The sequence below is a fragment of the Lampetra planeri genome, chromosome 7, assembly GCF_965212315.1.
Source record: "Lampetra planeri chromosome 7, kcLamPlan1.2.h2, whole genome shotgun sequence".
NCBI classification, from domain to species: Eukaryota; Metazoa; Chordata; class Hyperoartia; order Petromyzontiformes; family Petromyzontidae; genus Lampetra; species Lampetra planeri.
In genome coordinates, this window is record NC_136113.1 from 11,495,988 (window position 1) to 11,517,064 (window position 21,077).

General features: G+C 47.7%; 2 protein-coding genes and 1 long non-coding RNA gene across 3 annotated transcripts; 1 reads left to right on the forward strand and 2 right to left on the reverse strand.

Annotated features, from left to right (window-relative positions):
* Window positions 1-16: 16 nt before the first annotated feature.
* On the reverse strand, window positions 17-7,944 carry LOC144719966 (uncharacterized). Its single transcript, XM_078596348.1, has 5 exons — window positions 7,545-7,944; window positions 4,364-4,470; window positions 2,862-2,945; window positions 1,976-2,110; window positions 17-1,180 (listed from the first exon to the last, which is right to left on the reverse strand). Exons 1-5 carry the CDS (start codon window positions 7,826-7,828, stop codon window positions 309-311), a joined length of 1,482 nt encoding a protein of 493 aa, XP_078452474.1. The 5' UTR covers window positions 7,829-7,944; the 3' UTR covers window positions 17-308.
* LOC144719970 (uncharacterized) lies at window positions 7,539-11,926 on the forward strand. Its single transcript, XR_013585684.1, has 2 exons — window positions 7,539-7,939; window positions 10,306-11,926. It is a non-coding gene; the product is annotated as an uncharacterized LOC144719970 (long non-coding RNA).
* LOC144719965 (uncharacterized) lies at window positions 10,718-17,826 on the reverse strand. The gene is made up of 5 exons (XM_078596347.1): window positions 17,688-17,826; window positions 14,552-14,658; window positions 13,932-14,015; window positions 13,324-13,449; window positions 10,718-12,961 (listed from the first exon to the last, which is right to left on the reverse strand). Exons 2-5 carry the CDS (start codon window positions 14,655-14,657, stop codon window positions 11,673-11,675), a joined length of 1,605 nt encoding a protein of 534 aa, XP_078452473.1. The 5' UTR covers window position 14,658; window positions 17,688-17,826; the 3' UTR covers window positions 10,718-11,672.
* Between the last annotated feature and the right edge of the window lie 3,251 nt (window positions 17,827-21,077).

Here is a 21,077-nt window from a genome sequence, read left to right on the forward strand (position 1 = left end):
GTCTTTGTACTGTAAATGTTGAATATAAAAATTTATTACAAATGATTTTATGTTCACGATACATGCAAATAATGGGATCAGAAATGTTTAATTCCTATGTTTATAGCTGATGTCTAATCCACTAACTTCTATAATCATAGCTATTTTGGGAGTTTAATCGTTATCCCTAGTTGTGATATTTTTCAAATCATGGAGCTGGTAATTCACGATTGCGTGTAAACGTAAGGATACGAGAAGCGCATTACGGGAATGCAGCCGGGCAGAGCTTGACAAAAATAAATGAGAATTTCAAACCAGATTGAAAATGTTTAATTCGAGATTTCCACATCGCAGTGTGTTACAGAATGCTTCTTTAAACGAATGCTCCGTGAAAACCCCTTCCCGCACTCCTTGCAAACGTGGGGTTTTTCCCCAGTGTGTGTTCTAGAATGCACCTTTAAGTCAAAATGTCGTGAAAATCCCTTCCCGCACTCCTTGCACACATGCGGCTTCTCCCCCGTGTGCGTTCTCGAATGAATCTTTAAATAAAAGCGCTCCGAAAACCCCTTCCCACACTCCTCGCACACGAATGGTTTCACCCCAGTGTGCGTCATAACATGGGTCTTTAAGTTGCAACGTTTTATGAATCCCTTGCCACACTCCTCACACACGTGTGGCTTCTCGCCAGTGTGTATTTTATAATGGGCCTTTAAAGCGGACCGTGTCTTAAACCCCTTATCGCAATGCGTGCACACTTGTGTCTTCTCGCCAGTGTGTATCACGCTATGTATTTTTAAACTGGAACACGTCGTGAAGCCTTTCCCACACTCCTTACACACGTAAGGCCTCTCGCCGGTGTGTGTTCTAAGATGCACCTTTAAACCGTAATGATGTGTAAACTCCTTCCCACACTCCTGGCACGTGTGCTTCGTCCCACTGGCATTGCTCATCACATTGCGCACCCCCGACTTCTCATGTTGCGTGGACGCCTTTCCGCGCATCGCTCTCGAGTATTGTTGGTCATTTCCGGTGTACATCCTCCTGCGTTGCCTCTTCATGTAGAACGTGGAGCCTGCGAGCATATTCCCGCACTGCGCGCAAGCTTGCGCAGCCTGGCCACCTCCATTCACTTCGTCCACCTTCACTTTGAAGAATCTGCCGGAATCCTCCCCACACTCCTCGCACAGGAGTTCTGCTTCATCTGCCACACATTTAAAAAACAAACTGCGTCACTTGCAGTTGCATTCAAACGACGGTCAGTTTATGGCCTGACCCATAACTTTAAAGCGTCAATGCAGCAGTTAACCCCAATCAATATAGCTACACCTCCTGGAAATCGCTGTTTTTCTGCTAAGCATGACTTGAAACGCTTGGCAGTCTGGGTAACACAGCCAAGATCAATATTCACTCAGGGAAATGGTTTGGGTTGCATCTTCCTTTAAGTGACTTCATCGAGCTTGCGTCAGATGGGATACAACTACAGTATTACTCACCGCTTCTCAATACAGACGGTCTCGGGTTTACGACATTCCGATTTACAGACTATCCACATTTACGATGTTTATATAACGGTATCATGGATCGATATACGATGCAGCAACTTGATTTACGACGTATCGTCCGGCATGACTGCGAACACATTTGAACAAGAGTCGGTCTGGTTTCCGACGTGACTTCGTGGGGAGTTCTCTTCAAGTATTTTGTGGATGTTTACCTATTAAGCCCTGTTAAATGTGGCTAATAAAAGGAATAAACACATTGGGAAGTGATGTTTCTACCGTTTCTACCACCTATGGGAAAATAAGGTGCCATTTAAGACGATCCGATTTATGACTACGGAGTTTCCAGGAACGCATTGTAACATCGTAACAGCCGGGACCGCCTGTGCATCTCACTTGCAGTCTCCACGGTACACACACGAATCGAATCACTATTCGACTTCATCAAACTACAGAGGTCGTATTTGTAATGTGATGCGATCAAAAGGGATTCATACCTTGGCACATGTCGTCTGGTGACAATTCCACCTCGATGAAATTCTGGTCTGGATTTTCCAGATATCCATGGGCATCCTCTGCCTCCTCTGAGCTCTCATCGACTCCTTCCAATTTAATTGCGTTCATTTCTGGAGCTGTAATTAACAACGTGCATCTTTGTTGTTAATGAATGGGAGCTCTAATATATATTGTGTGTGGATATACAATACAAGGCAGTCACACAGGTGAAACATGGATATTTCACACAAGACACTTATAAGTATACTCTTTGGTTTTTTCGGTAAAGTCACGTAGGTATAAAATAAAATAAATCACGACGTTTCAGGCGCAACACAAGCGTCCATCATCAGGTGGGAAAGCCATGGATGCTTGTGTTGCGCCCGAAACGTCGGGATTTATTTTATTTTATACCAATACGTGACTTTACCGAAAAAACCAAAGAGTATGGATTCCTGCAGTCACGAAAGCTTCAAATCAACACTTAGAAGTCTTAATATGTTGTCTCAGACTCTTTGAATCTTCTACTTCCAAGTGGAAGTAACATTTGCCTGCTATTATTTTTTACTATACTTTTTTCCAAAAAATACCTTAACTTTGAGCGACTTATATTTTGAGGTCATTATTTAAGCACTCTTTTAAATCTCCAGATACACATTTTCACAGCGCTAGTGTCAACATGAAAAGGTTCATACCTTCTTGGCCTCAGAGTTTGTGGAGCTCCAAATCGAAAATATACATTTCAATCAGCATCCTTCAAACCCTCCAAACATAAACAAATTGTAGGGATAACGTAACCTGTGACCTCTCTTTTAATGTCTTAAACTATTGAGGCATCTCAGATTGTGTAGTTTCCATCGAGCTGCATGTAGTAGCAAGGGGTCTTACCATATTCCTCCGCTTCGGTTTTCACCACAATCGTCAGCATCTCAGAGCCCAGTATCCCTTCGTCTTCTTGCAACACAACTGCTCCTGCACACGTACGTTAAATTATATTTATTCACAATCAGCTGGTTCAAGTGGCCAATACCATACACATGCACCACAGAAACACGAGCACCCAGATTTAAATCCAGGTGTTATGCCCTCCCCGTGATCAAACCAGCTTCGCAAATGTAGCAAGTCGATGGTCTTGGCACAGTTCAAATGGCTGCAAAATGTTTACTTATTATTTTAAAAACATTATCCAACACAACTAGGTAGGACAACATATTTGGGAACACGTGCCTTCGGATTAACAACCACAGCAAGGAGATCAAGATCTATTGAGTGGTGGAAACTACGCACGCCTGCAATCCAGCACTGTGCAGGCCAGGGTTGGTAGATCCCACAAATGTTGTGAAACTTCCTTCCCGTGGGGGTCTAGGAGGTGCCGTTAACTGGTTCGCCAGGAGAAAGGTAGTGCAGAAAAGTTCATACGATTATCATCAGCCGCTTCTGTATGGGAGACAGCGTTGCACCCTTGCAGGTGTGCTTCACCCCTCGGTGCTCCGCTTTCCTCCCACATGTATAAACATTAATTGGCAGAAAACTGTTTCATATATAGAGGATTGCAGAGCTTGGGCAATTGTTGGTGCCGTCTCACCACCTGGCTGCCTTCCAGCTCGTCTGCGGTTCCTCAGCAATTGTGAGGTAGAATTTGCATTAATGACGCTATATAAAACATAAAACTAAACATTTACATTATTATAACCATCTTCAGTTGGACATTTCTTCACTGTTACTATGGCTTTAAGTAGGGCACGGTGATCGCAGGAATGCGGTGGATGACGGGCAGTCATAAACACAACTCAAATTTCAAATTAACCCAATGGCACTACTTCATTCAAGATGCCTGCCTGTCAAGAGATAAGAGCGTGAATTATCGCTTTTACAAAGCTCAGGTAGTGTGATGATGAGGTCATTAAGGCAGGGAGTTCTTCTGAGGGTGGGGAATGAGAATAGGATTTGGATGAAACAATGATAATTGTCATCTGTGTATAGTTAATCCAATAGCAAAGGTGGTGGCATTTCAGACTGATGATGATGGTCTCCTTGCTGTTGTCAAAATGTCTTAGCTATCAATGGACAAGGCTGGCACATGCCCTCATTTCGTGTCATTACTTTCATAAGCACTTTATGCAAAGCGTGTAAAGTGTGTGTTCATCATACGATGAATAAATATAATTTCTGCAGAACCGACAGCCAGCAGAAGCCACATAATGGAATGGCCCCAGGAAAGAATTGCACACAATAATTTCCAAAGGAATTGCTGCTTCAATAGACTATCACACTCGACCAAAATATTACGCAGCGCCATTTCACGCTTGCAGAGAAGTGTGTGATATTTTAATCTGGTAATGTAATGATTACACGAATTCAATCGTAGGTCGTGTGTCCAGTCATCTCACCAGCATTAACATCTTCACCCGTCGATGTCAGGTCAGGACACGTCCAAGGGCTTGGATTTTCTTCATTCTCTTGTTTGATGAATGGCAAGTCGTAGTGTGAAGCCATTCTAGGATTAAAATATATATAGACACACTCATGTATACATGTAAACTAGTGTACATACCACGAAACACTGCTGACGTGGACAGAAAGGTAGACAATGAGAAAATACACCAGATGGTATAACTGCAACATGGGGACATGAAAAATACCATTCACCTGCAAACGCAGACCTCGCACATTCATGTGTTCTTGAGAGCTTTTTAACTCTTTCCACCAAGGTTGGAAGCAATAACGCATTGGCTCTCAGCCTGTCTGTTATGCAGATCCAATAATAATATCTTTAGTAGAACCCGATTAACCCTAATCAGCCTCCCAATTAGGGGGAGAATCACCCGAATGTTGTGGTTGTGTTGCGGAATAAAAAAAAAACATTTAAAATAAAAACAACGCCTTGAGTATGAAGTTGGGTTTTGCTCATAATACAGGTTTTTTTTTTGTTAGATCGCGTAACTATAAATGTGTCATTAAAACCGCCACCACCCGACACAGCCAATTAGTAAGTTTGTAATGTCAACAGAACGTGCCAATTCGTTACTAGTACAGCACACTGGTGCTTTGGAGAGCAAATCCACATTTACAATTCGAGTACGGTGACGTTTCGCCAGTAATTACAACTAGTATCATCAAGCAACAGCCAGATTTATGGAGAATCCTCCTGTTTCGTTCTTAAATAAAGGGATAGATGTGATGTCGTCATTTGCTATTTGGGACCCTTGGCCTACAACAGTATTCTTCACTCATTTTCAGATTGGGACCACTTTCGCCGATAAGACATCACCAGTTTGAGGGTCGCCACACATTTGCAACCATTGGGTTCCACAGCACAATGATGGGGGCGTTTTCACATTTGTGTATTGTCGGGGCCCGCACTAAAGGCCACCAGGGGCCGCCAAGAACACTGCCTTACAGCATACCGGCCACAGTGATGAAAAGCCTGGGCTGCCCTATCCTGCAAACCTCCAATACCAGGCCTGCGGGAGGGGGGAGGCCACGGGTTTCCAACCGCGGTTTTGAGTCTCCATGCACCATTAGCGTTGAAACCCAATTAGCACGGTAGGCGACTTACGGTGCAAAAGAAGTTCAACATACATGATATTACGTATACCATTTTGCCAACCACGGTACATACAGTTTTGCATCACCACGGTTTAGTTTTCTGCCACCGGCGATTTCAAATCTCCGGCTGGGTGCAAGCATCTGCCACCAGCATCGTTCAATGTTGTGCAACAATTGCTAAAGCGCAGTGCTGTAACAGCTACTATCAAGGGCTATTACATAAATTTCGATTTAAAGCTTTCGTGACTGCAGGGATTCATCTTCTTGGTTCTTTCGGTAAAGTTACGTAGAAGGGAAATAATAAAATGATAAAAATAAAACATAATCAAATACAATTCTCACGACGTTTCGGCCACAACGCAAGCAGCCGTCCACAGGTGAAGAACAGGTCTGTCGGAAAGACAGCGTCTGACAGACCTGTTCTTCACCTTTAGTCTCGCCAACCGCGGGCGTTATCAGGAACCTAACCCCCTCTTGTCCACAAGCCTTTAGTCTCGCTTAACGCGGGGGGTTATCAGGAACATAACCCACTATTTTCCACAAGCCTTTAGTCTCGCCAACCTCGGGGTTTTCAGGAACTTAACCCCCTATTTTCCACAAGCCTTTAGTCTCACCAACCACGGGCATTATCAGGAACCTAACCCCCTATTTTCCACAAGCCTTCAGTCTCGCTAAACGCGGGGGTTATCAGGAACCTAACCCCCTATTTTCCACAAGCCTTCAGTCTCACCAACCGGGGGCGTTATCAGGAACCTAACCCCCTATTTCCACAAGCCTTCAGTCTCGCTAAACGCGGGGGTTATCAGAAACCTAACCCCCTATTTTCCACAAGCCTTTAGTCTCGCTTAATGCGGGGGTTTATCAGGAACCTAACCCCCTATTTTCCACAAGCCTTCAGTCTCGCCAACCGCGGGCGTTATCAGGAACCTAACCCCCTATTTTCCACAGGTCTTTAGCCAACCACGGGGGTTTTCAGGAACCTAACCCCCTATTTTCCACAGGTCTTTAGTCTTGCCAACCACGGGGGTTATCAGGAACCTAACCCCCTATTTTCCACGAGCCTTTAGTCTCGCTTAACGCGGGGGGGTTATCAGGAACCTAACCCCCTATTTTCCACAAGCCTTTAGTCTCGTCAACCGCGGGCGTTATCAGGAACCTAACCACCGCGGCCCAAGGCGAGAGACTGGCTGCACGTGGACTGACATGCGAAGGCGGCATTGCTTATCTCTCTCATATTTACATATCCCACGACCACGCCAGTGATCGCGATGTCTTCACTTCTCCCGTGACGACCGTCGTGTTGTTGGTTTCTTTGTGTAACGACGGCGGCGGCTGCGGGGGATCTCTCTGTGCGGGAGCTAAATGGGGGAAATGTCCGAGTGGTGCTTCTCGATGCTCGATCGCCAACACGGGCGGACTTCTGGAGCGAGCTCTTAAATCCACCACCAACCACCACCACCACCAACCACCACCCTCACCACCAACCACCCTCCACGCCACCACAAAGCCCAACCGGCAGAACCGTACAACATCTTCTAAGACTTTGGTCCCAATGGCCACCTCGCTGCTCATGCAAGTCGCTGTGTGTGGGGGGGGCTGTGTGTGTGGTGGGGGGCTGTGTGTGTGGTGGGGGGCTGTGTGTGTGTGGTGGGGGGCTGTGTGTGTGTGGTGGGGGGCTGTGTGTGTGTGGTGGGGGGCTGTGTGTGTGTGGGGGGCGGGAGCACATGGCCTGGCACAAGCGTCGTGGTGACGTCACCGCCACTTAGTGGCGAATGGCGGTTGTTGTGTTGTTGTTGTGTGTGGGGGGGGGGGCTGTGTGTGTGGGGGGGGGGGGGCTGTGTGTGTGGGGGGGGGGCTGTGTGTGTGGTGGGGGGGCTGTGTGTGGGGGGGGGCTGTGTGGGGGGGGGGGGCTGTGTGGGGGGGGCTGTGTGGAGGGGGGGGGCTGTGTGTGTGGGGGGGGGTGTGTGGGGGGGGGGCTGTATGAGGGTGGGGGGGGCTGTATGAGGGTGGGGGGCACCTTACTCGTGCAGGGAGCCCCACTCGCGGCGGCGCAGGAGCTGCCAGTCCTCTCGCTGCTGCTGCTGTTGTTGTTGTTGTGGTGGTCGCCTCCTCCTCCTCCTCGCCGCTGTCGTCGTCGTCTTCATCTCGTCGAGGAGGAGGCGGCCCGCGCCGCTGACGCCGCCCGCCCCGGCGCGCCTCGGCACCCGCCGGGCCTCCTCCGCCTCCTCCTCCCGGCGCCTGCACTCGGGCGCCGTCGTCTTGAGGCGCCGAGCGTGGCCGCTCTTCCTCTGACTCCTCCTGGGCATGGCGAGGGGCGACAGCCGGCGGAGGAGGAGGCCGAGGGGGAGGTGACGAGGTGGGGGGAGAACGCGGGGGAGCGAAGTCCGCGGCGGCGATGGTGAAAGAAGAACGCGAAGGTTGGAGGAGGGGTGGGGGTGGGGGGGGCGACAAGATGCGGTGGCAAGACGACTCGCGCGACACACACACACACACCACACACACACACACCACACACACACACCACACACACACACCACACACACACACCACACACACCACACACCACACCACACGCACACCACACACACACACCACACAAACCACACACACACCACACAACACACACCACACAACACACACACACACCACACACACACACCACACACACACACCACACACACACACCACACACACACACCACACACACAACACACACACCACACACACCACACAACACACACACCACACAACACACACACAACACACACACCACACACACCACACGCGCCACACACAACACCACACACACAATACACACAACACACACACACCACACACACACCACACACACAACACACACACACAACACACACAACACACACACAACACACACACACCACACACAACACACACAACACACACACACCACACACACACCACACGCGCCACACACAACACCACACACACAATACACACAACACACACACACCACACACACACAACACACACACACAACACACACAACACACACACAACACACACACCACACACAATACACACAACACACACACACCACACACACACCACACACACACACACAACACACACACAACACACACACACCACACACAACACAAATCACCTGCTTAACACGTAGGCTTTCATACTCTTTGGTTCTTTCGGTAAAGTCACGTAGGGCATAAAATAAAATAAATCACGACGTTTCGCAACACAAGCCGCGGTCCTCGGGCAGGAAAAATATAATCCAGCAGTGGAACTGCTGAACTAGCCTACGAAACGTCGTGCTCTAAATTTTAAATGTTGCGGGTTCACTCTTCAAACACACCAGTGGGCTGAAGAAGTAACTCATTCGCGTTTTGTTAACGTGACACACTTTTTTGACTGATTGGCCGTGTCGGGTGGTGGAGGCTTGCGACACATTGACACTTACGCGATCTAACCCAGAAGCCTTTATTATGAACAAATCACCTGGTACGGCTATTTTAATACACGACAGACAGGAAGGACAAGGTCAAAGGGCTCGCATAATGCACCTACATAATGTACCTTGACTCAGTAACGCCCCCCCCACATACACATTGGACAAGAGGCTGTCGCCTGATGAAGCTAGTTGTAATTACTGGCGAAACGTCGTACTCAGAGTATAAATGTTGTGGCTTTGCTCTCCAACACACCGGCGTGCTGTACTAGTATACTACACTATACACTAATATACACAATACACTACACTTCTATACACTACGCTATACACTACACTATACACTACACCGGCGTGCTGTACTGGTGACGAATTGGCCACGTTCTGTTTACGTGACAACCCTTACTAGTTGTCTGTGTCGGGTGGTGGCGGGTTTAACGACACATTTATATATTTACGCGATCAAACCCCAAAAACACCTCTATTATGGACAAATCACCTGCGGGATTACCTCTGCCCGCTGCGTTTGCAGTGGCTTGCACAAAGGGCATTTAATTAACGCAACAACAACCAAGTTAACATAATATCGACACGTGCGTCAATACCCACACTGTTTTTTTTTATGAAGGGTCGTTGCCCGAAACATCGGCCCGTGCACGGTGTTGATTTCCTGATTGCGGTTGATGGTTAACAAGTCACATTTAACGCGTACGCTTTTCGCGACAAATATCGCCCATTGTGCTCGTCACGAATTGGCCACGTTCTGTTTACGTGACAAACCTCACTAGTTTGCTGTCGGGTGGTGGCGGGTTTGACGACACATTTATATATTTTCGCGATCAGAGGTCAAAGCCGGTTGGTGAGATGTTTGGGTGTGGTGTGCACCCTGGATACCCGCTTTGTTCCACTCTTCCGCCAGCGTTCTTCTGAATCTGTGTTTATAGAATGGGTTTCGGATTCAAACATTGAAGACTTGGTGTCTGGAACTCCCTTCTCTTCTGCAGTGCCGATAACAACATCATGAATTACGATGGCGACGATGTTTTCCCAACCATCTTAATTATTCACGATGCACAACGGAGGCTTTCACGCGGCGTATTTGTGAACGTGAAACAAGACGCGAGGAGGACCCGACAGCTTCAAATCTTCGTCCAGCAATGAATTGACCACGGCTGCTGCTGCTGCTTCTTATAAACCACGAAACGATTAAGATGATTTAAATACACGGGCACACATCTATCGTAACTCCGGCGTGTTCATTAGAAATTGTACACATCAGAACGTTTGCGCGGTTGTTTTTCCATCTTCATATTGACTCTACAAACCCGTCTCGCTTCTTTCCAGCTCCGAGGTCGGTGACAAAAATCGCTCCGGGTCTCGATGGTGATGGAGCCACGCTGGAACGCAAAGGGGGTCTCCCTCTATGTCACACGCTGGTGGCGGTAGTGAATGAGCGATGTTCACGACCTTTGTGGACCCGCGCAGACTGTCATTCGCAAACCTTCAAAACGCGTTCGCCCCACCGCCGTGCACCGATGGTGTCGTTCAAAATTTAACACGACTCTTGAACACCGTGGCATCTGCCACACGTCCACGGACCACTTTCCCGCGGAACCACAACTTGGGAACTACTGTCATAGGCAATAATATTCACGTCGGTGATAGCCGAGATGGGAGCCACATGGCTACAGCTACATGCTCTAAAAAAAAAAGTCCGTGGGTTAATTTTAGAGACGCACACGAAAATCCACATCTCTTCACTCAACAATCATTTAATATAAATGAATAGATGGAACTAAACAAAACTAATTATTTGTGATGCTGCGTTGGCAGTGGTGGACAGGCACAAATAACAAAACACTCAACACATTGGACAATAACACCGTGGCCCTCCAATGGCCCTTCTTCACAGCACATAGATCGAGTACATTTAGTGAAGATTAACGTTTCAGTTACGACAAACATGCAATACTGCAGCAGCTTAAAAACGGCATCATTAACCGTCACGTTTACATAAAATTGCACGGCTAAGACTGAATTCCAAAATGACTTATCACGTTCTTTCCCAGTTGAAAACACGACTGCCATGATCACAGCGGAGTTCGTATCACCCCGTGCTCGACTGATACAAGGATCAAGGAGGTCGTTGCCAGGCATGGCCACCTGTTAAAAAGAGCTTCATAGCTTATCGGGTTCTTAAAGCTTAAATCAAATGTCGATGTAATGACACATCAATTATTTTAAATACATTATGCTCACGGTAAATGCATAGAAATGTGCATACGACAATCGATTATATAAAATATGTACACATTTTATGAAATTATACGCCGGCTGTATTATTGTAGTAAACCAAACTGTTGCAAGAGATGCAGGGAATGATGTGATCTCCCTAGTCCACGTATGAAAGATACAATCTTGTTTATGGTTTGTGGCTGGATTCTGTGTGATAAGCTAAACCTGAATACCGAGGTTCGTGAGCCAACATCACGGGTCTGGCTGTGGTGGTTTCATTGATGAGGTCGATCGGGCAAGAAAGCGAGGGAGGTGGCAGACACCATCATGTGATCCTCTCGTTATATAACACCTTGGCCACGGAATCTCAACATTGTCGGTCCTCAGTGAAGTGAAAAGGGTACGATAGCAGTATGCGAATGTAATTCATGGAAAAAAAAAATTACACATTTTCTTTCAATATGAATGGTAACATTTTAACTCAAGATTTCCATTTGGTAGTGTTTTCTAGAATGCTTCTTTAAAGTAATGCTCCGCGAAAACCCCTTCCCGCACTCTTTGCACACGTGCGGCTTCTCCCCTGTGTGCGTTCTAGAATGCTTCTTTAAATCAAATCGCTCGGAAAACCCCTTGCCGCACTCCTTGCACACGTGCGGCTTCTCGCCGGTGTGTATTATGTGGTGCCTCTTTAAATCGAACCGTTGGGAGAACTCCTTCCCGCACTCCTTGCACATGTATGGCTTCTCACCGGTGTGCGTTCTCGAGTGCTTCTTTAAATTGGAAAGCTGCGAGAACGCCTTCCCGCACTCCTCGCACACGTGCGGCTTGTTGCCGGCGTGTATCTTATAGTGGGTGTCCAAACTGGAACGCTGCGAGAACCTCTTCCCGCATTTCTCGCACATGTACAGCTTCTCGCCCGTGTGCGTCACGCAGTGCTTTTTCAAACTAGACCTCGTCTTAAACTTCTTGCCGCACTCCTTGCACACGTACGGCCTCTCGCCCGTGTGCGTTCGGGAATGCTGCTCCAAACCGGCGCGAGTCGTTAACCTCTTGCCGCACTCCTTGCACGCGTACGGACGCTCGCCGGTGTGCGTTCTAAAATGCTGCTCCAAACTGGACAACTGCGCGAAGCCCTTGCCGCACTCCTCGCACACGTGGGGCTTCTCGCCCGTGTGCGTCCTGGCATGCCTCTTCAGATTGGAACGCTGTATGAAGCTCCTCCCACACTCCATGCACACGTGCGGCTTATTGCCAGCGTGTATTTTATAATGCGACTCCAAACTAGAACGTTGCGAAAACTTCTTACCGCACTCCTCGCACATGTGCGGCTTCTCGCCGGTGTGCGTCACGTAGTGCATGTTTAAACTGGAACACGTCGTGAACCCTTTGCCACACTCCCTGCACACGTACGGCCTCTCGCCTGTGTGTGTTCTAAAGTGCACCTTTAACTCGCAATGATAAGAAAACCCCTTCCCACACTCCTGGCACATGTGGTGCTTCCTCCCACCGGCATTGCTCATCACATTGCGCACCCCTGACTTCTCGACCCGTGCGGACGCCTTCCCGCGCATCGCTCTTGAGTATTGCTGCTCATTGCCAGCGTGCGTGCTGCTCTGTTGCCTGTGAATGTAAAACGTGGAGCCTGCGAGCATCTTCCCGCACTGCGCGCAAGCTTGTGCAGCCTGGCCAGCGCCATTCGTTTCATCCACCTTCACTTTGAAGAATCTGCCGAGGCCCTCCCCACACTCCTCGCACAGGACTTCATCTGCCACACATAATAAATAACAAAAAATGCACACGCGGTCACTTAAAGTTGCATTCAGACAACGAGCAGTTCATGGCATGACCCACATCTTTAAAGCGTCACCGTAGCGATTTACCCCAAATGGTACAGCGACACCTCCTGAAAATCGCATTTTTTTTCGGCAACACAAAGCTTAAAGTTATTGTCAGTGTGGGTAACACAGCCGAGATAAGTATCTACTAAGGGCAATAGTTTGGGTAGCATCTTCCTTTAAGAAGCAGTGATGCCTGAGTGACACTAGGAAAGTTTTGAGGGTTAGGTTTGTTGATAAAACAGAGCTCGCGTTGTTTTTGTAATGTGATGCGTTCAAAAGGGCCTCTCACCTTGACCGATGTCCTCTGCCAATAATTCCACCTCGATGAAATTCTGGTCCGGTATGGCCAGATATGCGTGGGAAATCTCCGTCTCATCTGATCTCTCACTGTCTCCAAATTTAATTATATCTGCATCTAGAGATATCATTAAGAACACACACCATGTCTCTTGATTAATGAGAGCGAAAAAAACCGTTACAATGTCTCCCTATTTTTGGCAATTTTTTGTTTCTGATTTCAATAGTTACATGCAGACTTGACTATACCTGTACCAATTTTAATATTTTTAGCCATTTCCAAACATATTTAGAATTTACATCAGTCACTCACATAATCTGTTGCTCAGTCACTCGCTCGTGACCATCTATATATACATCAAATATAAAAGGGTAGAGATGGTTATAGGATCTCCCTGTAGGTGCAATTTAACAAGCAAGAAGAATCATGCATATGCATGGATTCTCCTTTTTGACATTATTTGCTTCTGTCACCAGTATGTATGTTAACCGTCTTTTGCGCCGTACGTAGCCAACCAGAGTCAACACTCTTCTGGTATCTCCAGAACAACTTCTCTTGGCGGTTTCCCTCTAGCTGCACACAGGAAGACGGGGTCTTACCATCTTCATCCGCTTCATTTTTCACCACAATCCTCATTATCTCAGTGCCCAGACCTCCCTCCTCTTCTTGCTTCACGACTGCTCCTACACACGTACATTTACACTGGACTGTTACAATCAGGCGGCTCAGTGGGCTAATACTATACACATGCACCATAGAAACAGTCCCAGAGATCCCGAATTAAAATCTGGGTTTCAGCCCCCTGTGGTTAAACCAACTTCTCAAGCGTAGCGAGTTGATGGTGGATCTGAGGCTTCTGAATTGACTTCAGAAACACTCGAGTTCTATGCAAAATTCTGCGGGCCACACGCTGACACAATGGGACAGTTAACTTTGTTCAAAGAATGTAAAACACATGTATTGGTGTCACAACATGATTTAGATTGCAAAATTGGAATTCTATTGAGGGCAACGTGATGAAGAAATACCCATTCTAGAGCTCCTACAGTCTGTAGACCCTCACGTTATCAGCCCCCGGTAGAGAATTCCATGGAACTATTTCAATAGCAATCTCCGTTTCAATATAACTATTTTACGCTGCCAAATACGAGGCAGCGCTCCTTCGGTGTTGTAACGATTACACGAGTTCAACAGTAGGTCGTGTGTTTAGTCATCTCACCAGCATTAACATCTTCACCTGTCACGATCAGGTCAGGACACATCCAAGGGCTTGGATTGTCTTCATGCTCTTGTTTGATGAATGGGAATTCGAGACGTGAAGCCATTCTAGGATTAGAATAGAGATAATTTCGTCATAAATCTGAGTGTATAAACACACTCGTGTATACACGCAACCTACTGTACACACTATATGCAATACTGATCGCATGGACAGAAGTCAGACAATACGCAATAGACAAATACAGACACACTCATCTACACATCTCATATATCCATAAGATAGTAAACAATATATTTCAAATAAGAAGACATTCAAAATCTAACTTAGACCATCTTGAACATGAGGATCATTCATTGCTGCTGTATAGCAGCAGTAACAATCGTGCCTCATAGCAAGACGTGCCTGTGTGTGATTCCTGACTTGGGTGCCTTTCTGTGTGGAGTTTGTATGTTCTCTCCCTGTTCTGTGTGGAGTTTGTATGTTCTCTCCCTGTTCTGCGTGGAGTTTGTATGATCTCTCCCTGTTCTGTGTGGAGTTTGTATGTTCTCTCCCTGTTCTGCGTGGAGTTTGTATGATCTCTCCCTGTTCTGTGTGGAGTTTGTATGTTCTCTCCCTGTTCTGTGTGGAGTTTGTATGTTCTCTCCCTGTTCTGTGTGAAGTTTGTATGTTCTCTCCCTGTTCTGCGTGGAGTTTGTATGATCTCTCCCTGTTCTGTGTGGAGTGTGTATGTTCTCTCCCTGTTCTGCGTGGAGTTTGTATGATCTCTCCCTGTTCTGCGTGGAGTTTGTATGATCTCTCCCTGTTCTGCGTGGAGTTTGTATGATCTCTCCCTGTTCTGCATGGCTTTCCTTCAGGTTCTCCGGTGTCCTTCCATAGCTAAAAAAATCCATGTCAATGCTGAAATATTATCTGCAAATTGCTCAATTGGGATCTCACACACACAGCGACATTTCCTCCCTGCTGTGAAAAACTTGGCAAGACCCTCTCGAAACAGTGTCTTGAGCCTCAGCGAGTCTTTCCTGGGCCAACAAGCCTCGGTTGAAGTGAGCATCGTTGCATTTCGTTGCTCCTTGGGCAGCGTTTCCAGGCAGGAAGTCGCCTAACGAACCTCAGAGTCACTGACCGTGCCAGAGAGACCTTTTCAACTCAACAGACAATTTACCAAGCATTAAAGATAGCAAACTAAAACTGCACGCTTCATACGCACCTGGAATCAAGTCACTTTGTCTGCACTTAAAGTGGCTGTGTCACTTTGATAGGATGTGCTACTCGGGAAACCCAAAACGTTGGTAGACCTTACGACAACCTTGCAGAGTTGAGCTTGGAGGGAAGCTGCCTTCAACAGCTAAATGTTACAAGTCAAGTCCAATCAGCTCAAATTCCCCCATACCCCTCCAACCAAGCTCCTCTCTAGCCCGTGCTACAAAAGACAAAGATCCCGTTTCCACTAATCCAAGTGGCCTTTTAAACAGACTGTTAGGACAAGTGCTGTTCGCAAGGATTCATGATGACCGGCACAGCACACCAGGGGGTGGGTGGATAGCACGACGCTCACAGTCACACTCATGTAAGCCTGAGTGGACCTAGGAGAGTCCCAGGACTGGTTCAGATATTCGTCATTAGTGCAAGCTGTAAGCGGGAATCGAGTCTCGAGGATTGTAGCAGTGCTCTAACCACCGTGCCACCACTCTAACGCTCAAACACCCACCAATGTTTTATTGTACCAGGTAAGGCCCACTAAGCTATGTAGCTCTTTTTCAGAAGCGACCTGGCCACAAATGATAGCTTCTACGAAGTGCTTCATCATGTGGACATTTATAGCAGCCAGATACTCTAACCGCGGGATGTTGATTCGAAATGTGGATGGAAAAACCGGAGGACCCGGAGAAAAATCCACGCAACCACAGGGAGCACATATAGGCATCAGGGTCAGGATCGACCCACGACCTCCTCCCTACCATACCAGGAGAGGCAGTTAACATCTCGCCACGGTGGCGTCCACCTTCCTCACCCACTCTCACATCAGCCCATCTCTTCTCGAGCCCGTGCCGTGTCCGTTTATGAGCCAGAAGCTGCGGTGGCTGGGCATGCGGGCTACTTTACCCAACCAACGCAGCCTCGCCTGCCGGAGGAACTCACCGATGGAAGATGGAATGTCAGTCAGACCTGGTGCCAAACACAGTTGTAATTGTGCCATTCGTAATGAGTTGCAATCACAATGTCATTTCGTCTAACAATGTTGCTGTGATTCGAAGGACGATTTGACCCCAGGTTTGGACAACGTGCAGGGGCTCAGAACATTTACTCCCTAAGCTCTGATTTAATGAAATCCCAGTAAACATGCAAACGTAAGGCCAACGTTGTGCCAATGTTTACAGGGCTGTCAATAAAGTGACTTGCATCTCATGCCAGATCAGCGCAGTCCGGCAGGGTGAACACGCAGTCGTTACTCAGTGGCCGTGATGTTACCACGGCGAATGTGCCAGGCTAGGTGCACTTTGAGGCCACGTGAAGTGTCGAAGGCTCGCTGGCAGGTCACGGAACACAATCGGGAGGCATGGGTTGACACGTACACACATTGACTGTACACAGTACATACACTGACTGTACACAGCACACGTGTACACACACTGACTGTACACAGCACACACACTGTACACAGTACGTGTACACACTGTACACAGCACACGTGTACACACACTGTACACAGCACACGTGTACACACATTGACTGTACACATCACACGTGTACACTGTACACAGCACACGTACTGACTGTACACAGCACACGTGCACACACACTGTACACAGCACACGTACTGACTGTACACAGTGCACACGTGTACACACGCACTGACTGTACACAGCACACACGTGTACACACGGTGACTGGATATCCCAGGACAAGACATCTCCCCCATTGAGGCGTCACAGCCTTGTAGGGCATCAAGCGGCGTTAGCGAGCATCCACATTAATAACGGCCAGCACACGCGCACGCACACAATTCGTACATTGCATAGACACATTGCACAGACACAGACGCATCCACAGCACACACAGGCTGCAAGAAGCGATGGGAGCACACGTAGAGAGAGAGCGAGAGCACACGTAGAGAGAGAGAGAGAGCACGTACTGCGTGCCGAGTCCGTGGTGCCGGAGTGACCGACGGCGCTGGGAAGGGGGGAGCCCGCGGCGAGATGAAGGAGGAGAGGAGACGAGTCGGAGTGGGTCGCCCGGCGACAAGATGCGGAACAAGAGCGGGCGGCACCCCACCCACCTCACGTGACATCACGCACATCACATCACGCACATCACATCATTCACATCACCCACCCACCCCACATCACATCACCCACCCACCCCACATCACATCACCCACCCCACATCACATCACCCACCCACCCCACATCACATCACCCACCCCACATCACATCACCCACCCCACATCACCCACCCACCCCACATCACATCACCCACCCCACATCACCCACCCCACATCACACACCCCACATCACATCAACCACCCACCCACATCACATCACCCACCCACCTCACATCACCCACCCCACATCACATCAAATCACCCACCCACCCCACATCACATCACCCACCCCACATCACATCACCCACCCCACATCACATCACCCACCCACCCCACATCACATCACCCACCCCACATCACATCACCCACCCCACATCACATCACCCACCCCACATCACATCACCCATCCCACATCACATCACCCACCCCACATCACATCACCCCACCAATTTATTTTTTTGATTTAGTGCCTTGCTTAGCTTTCCTATCATTTGTACTGCTGTGTTTTTGTATTTTTGTTGTTGTAACATTTGACCCGCCCCTGCTGGACATATAAACGTCATAGGTCATTGGATTCCTCCAGTTTAAATAAAGATTGTGTTGTGATGTCACTTAGGTTAACAGTGCTCCTGTTATGATGATGCTAATAGGGTAGAGAGTACCTGAAATAATGGGCCAATGTTCTAGGCAATAACTGTAAGAATGTTGATATCACTGAAGTTCCTGCTGCCTTTTGAGTTCTGTGCGAATGGGACAATAATGCAGGTGACTGCCACCTAATTATCATCGCAGTGGTGGCCTGTAATTCAGCCCTCTGGAGGTAGCGAGGGTTGGCGGATCACACAAATGAAGCGAAACTCTCTTCCTATGGGCATCGAAGAGCCATGATAGCCTGACTTGCCCAGGAGAGGGCGATACAGCAGAATGTGAACTTCCTCTGTCCCGTCTGGATGGTATTCGGTATTGCCCCCTCGCATGCGTGGGTTCTCTCCAGGTGCTCTCAGATGTAAGCATTCATGAATTGGCTGATAACACCTTCATAGTTTAAAGGACCGCAGATCTTGGGGTGTGGGAGAAGGGAAATGTTGTGCCGGGATCACTGCCTGGCTGCTTTTCCAACTTGTGGTTCCCCGCGCCTCTGAGTTGCTCTCTCGAACCTGTGCAGCGCTTTGAAGTTATTAAAGCTAAAATTATTAGAATTGTCCCCTGCGGAATCCAACCATGTCCCCCAACTCCACTGATGCTGGGGCCTGACAAGCAAAGTGCCGACATTCTCAATCATACACGCTGTGACCTACCAGCTCCATTTGTCACTTTGACAATTGAATATTGGATGCTCATCAATACATTTGGCTAACTTCCCATACTACTGTCGTGCCATTGTTGGGCAGTATGGTTATCGCCTTTGATTCTTACCTTCAGTAGCGGACACGTGCCAACAGAGGGTGCTGGACAGGATAGGTGGGATGAGTTGAGCCGTTGGGCCACCAGGGATACCAGACCCCAAGAGGGGTGCTGGGGGGATGCCGATATTCCAGGGCCCCCTAGAGAGTTCGAGAAGGAAGGTGTGGCTAGGGGCGGAGAGACCCTGAAACGGGTATAAAAGCCGGACGCCTGAACGGGTCCGGCAGTCATCGTCCACCTTAAGACCTGAAGACCAGGGGATCTGAAGAGCCACTCTGAAGACTGAAGCGAAGAGCCCAAAGGGCAGAACCCGAACCCCTGGCTGGGGTCGGGTTCAGAGCTTACCAGTCTAGGGTAGAGCTATAACCAGAGTGAGGGCACATTAGTCCGGAGGGGCTACCTCCCTCGGGTATCGGGTGTAAGGGGCCGTTACCCCTGTGTGTTATGGACCCTGAGGTATTAATAAACATGTTGCCTCCAGCAAGTCTTGCTCTCCCTGCTTACCCACTACACTACCATTAACCGCTACTGCTGCAATCGAACAGGCTTGTAAATTACCGTTCAGGTGGCGCAGTGGCAGAGCAAGTGGCTCACAATCAGAAAGTTGCGAGTACATATCCTGGTTAAGGCGGCTGACAGCCCATCATCCTTCCGGGGTCACAAAATAGGAATCACTTTGTTGGGTATTCAGCAGTGGTTGTCCCATGGAAAGACTCGCCTCTGCCATACGACTGAGGAATTTCCACCAGGGGCTCACAGCTGTAAACAGAAGATAACTTCTACAATATTCATTTATGCAGGAAGTAACTGACTTATTTTTGTTCAATTGTAATTACAACAATACAGTACATTTCTGCACACAGTTGACATCAGCAATGATTACGTTTTCCCAAGCCTGGCCAACAACTTTGGAGTTACGAAGTCAGTCTGACCATCGGTGCTCAGACTGTTCATCTAGACTGAATTCTTCTGCGAGACCATTGCTTTGCACATATAATGATCGTGTTAAATCTTTATTTTGAGATTTGTCAAAAAAATGAGTCGTCACTTGTCATTCATGCAATGTAACGCATATGAACATTGGAAAAAAATATATTAAACCTTTTAAATACAGAATTTCAGATAAATGTAAGACACAGCAGCAATTATTTTGATCGCAACAATATAATAATCTTAAAGTAAAATTTCATCAAGTCACCCAACACAAATATAATATATATTTTATGTAAAACTGTATACCCATTAATATCAGGCCAGAATTATATTACTTCATGGAGTAAATGGCCGTAAATGTTCGCATTGTCAGATATATTGACACGATTAGTAAGCCCTAAAAATCCGCGGCGCACGCCTGATCGTTTTGTTGACAATTCCGAGATTTTCACAATTTGGTTCAAAAGCGTTTACTGTACAGTTACTGCTCCAAGGTGCTGGAACCATATTTTGGTTCCTCTTGGGATCTCCATTATGCTGCCATATCTGGACTTCCTTAAAACAGTGGTCGGCATCCAAAAATAACAGGAAGAGGCATTTTTTCTTCAAATTCGGTTAAAAACACCCCTCAATAGTTCAAGAGCCACAACGCGTGTGAATACGGAGACGGTGGTTCCTTAATAAATGACGTCGTCACGAAGCAGCAGTTCCTTAAAGAGCCGCACGCGGCTCCGGAGACGCAGGTTGCCGCCCCCCCGCCCGCCTTAAACGGACCCCATTGAGATCAGAAAGATTCAAGTATGAATGTACATAATTGTGTTTCAGAAAATATTATTATCATGCACTTTTATTTTTAAATAACGT

Excerpts from the sequence above, each read along its gene's own strand:
- LOC144719966 (XM_078596348.1), bottom strand. The coding sequence starts at position 7,828 with ATGCCCAGGAGGAGTCAGAGGAAGAGCGGCCACGCTCGGCGCCTCAAG. Across the intron at positions 4,471-7,544 it reads GAGTGGGGCTCCCTGCACGA|AATGGCTTCACACTACGACT; the intron begins GTAAGGTGCCCC and ends TTTTAATCCTAG. Across the intron at positions 2,111-2,861 it reads AACCGAAGCGGAGGAATATG|CTCCAGAAATGAACGCAATT; the intron begins GTAAGACCCCTT and ends TGTTAATTACAG.
- LOC144719965 (XM_078596347.1), bottom strand. The coding sequence starts at position 14,657 with ATGGCTTCACGTCTCGAATTCCCATTCATCAAACAAGAGCATGAAGAC. Across the intron at positions 13,450-13,931 it reads AAATGAAGCGGATGAAGATG|ATGCAGATATAATTAAATTT; the intron begins GTAAGACCCCGT and ends TGATATCTCTAG. Across the intron at positions 12,962-13,323 it reads GGCAGAGGACATCGGTCAAG|ATGAAGTCCTGTGCGAGGAG; the intron begins GTGAGAGGCCCT and ends TATGTGTGGCAG.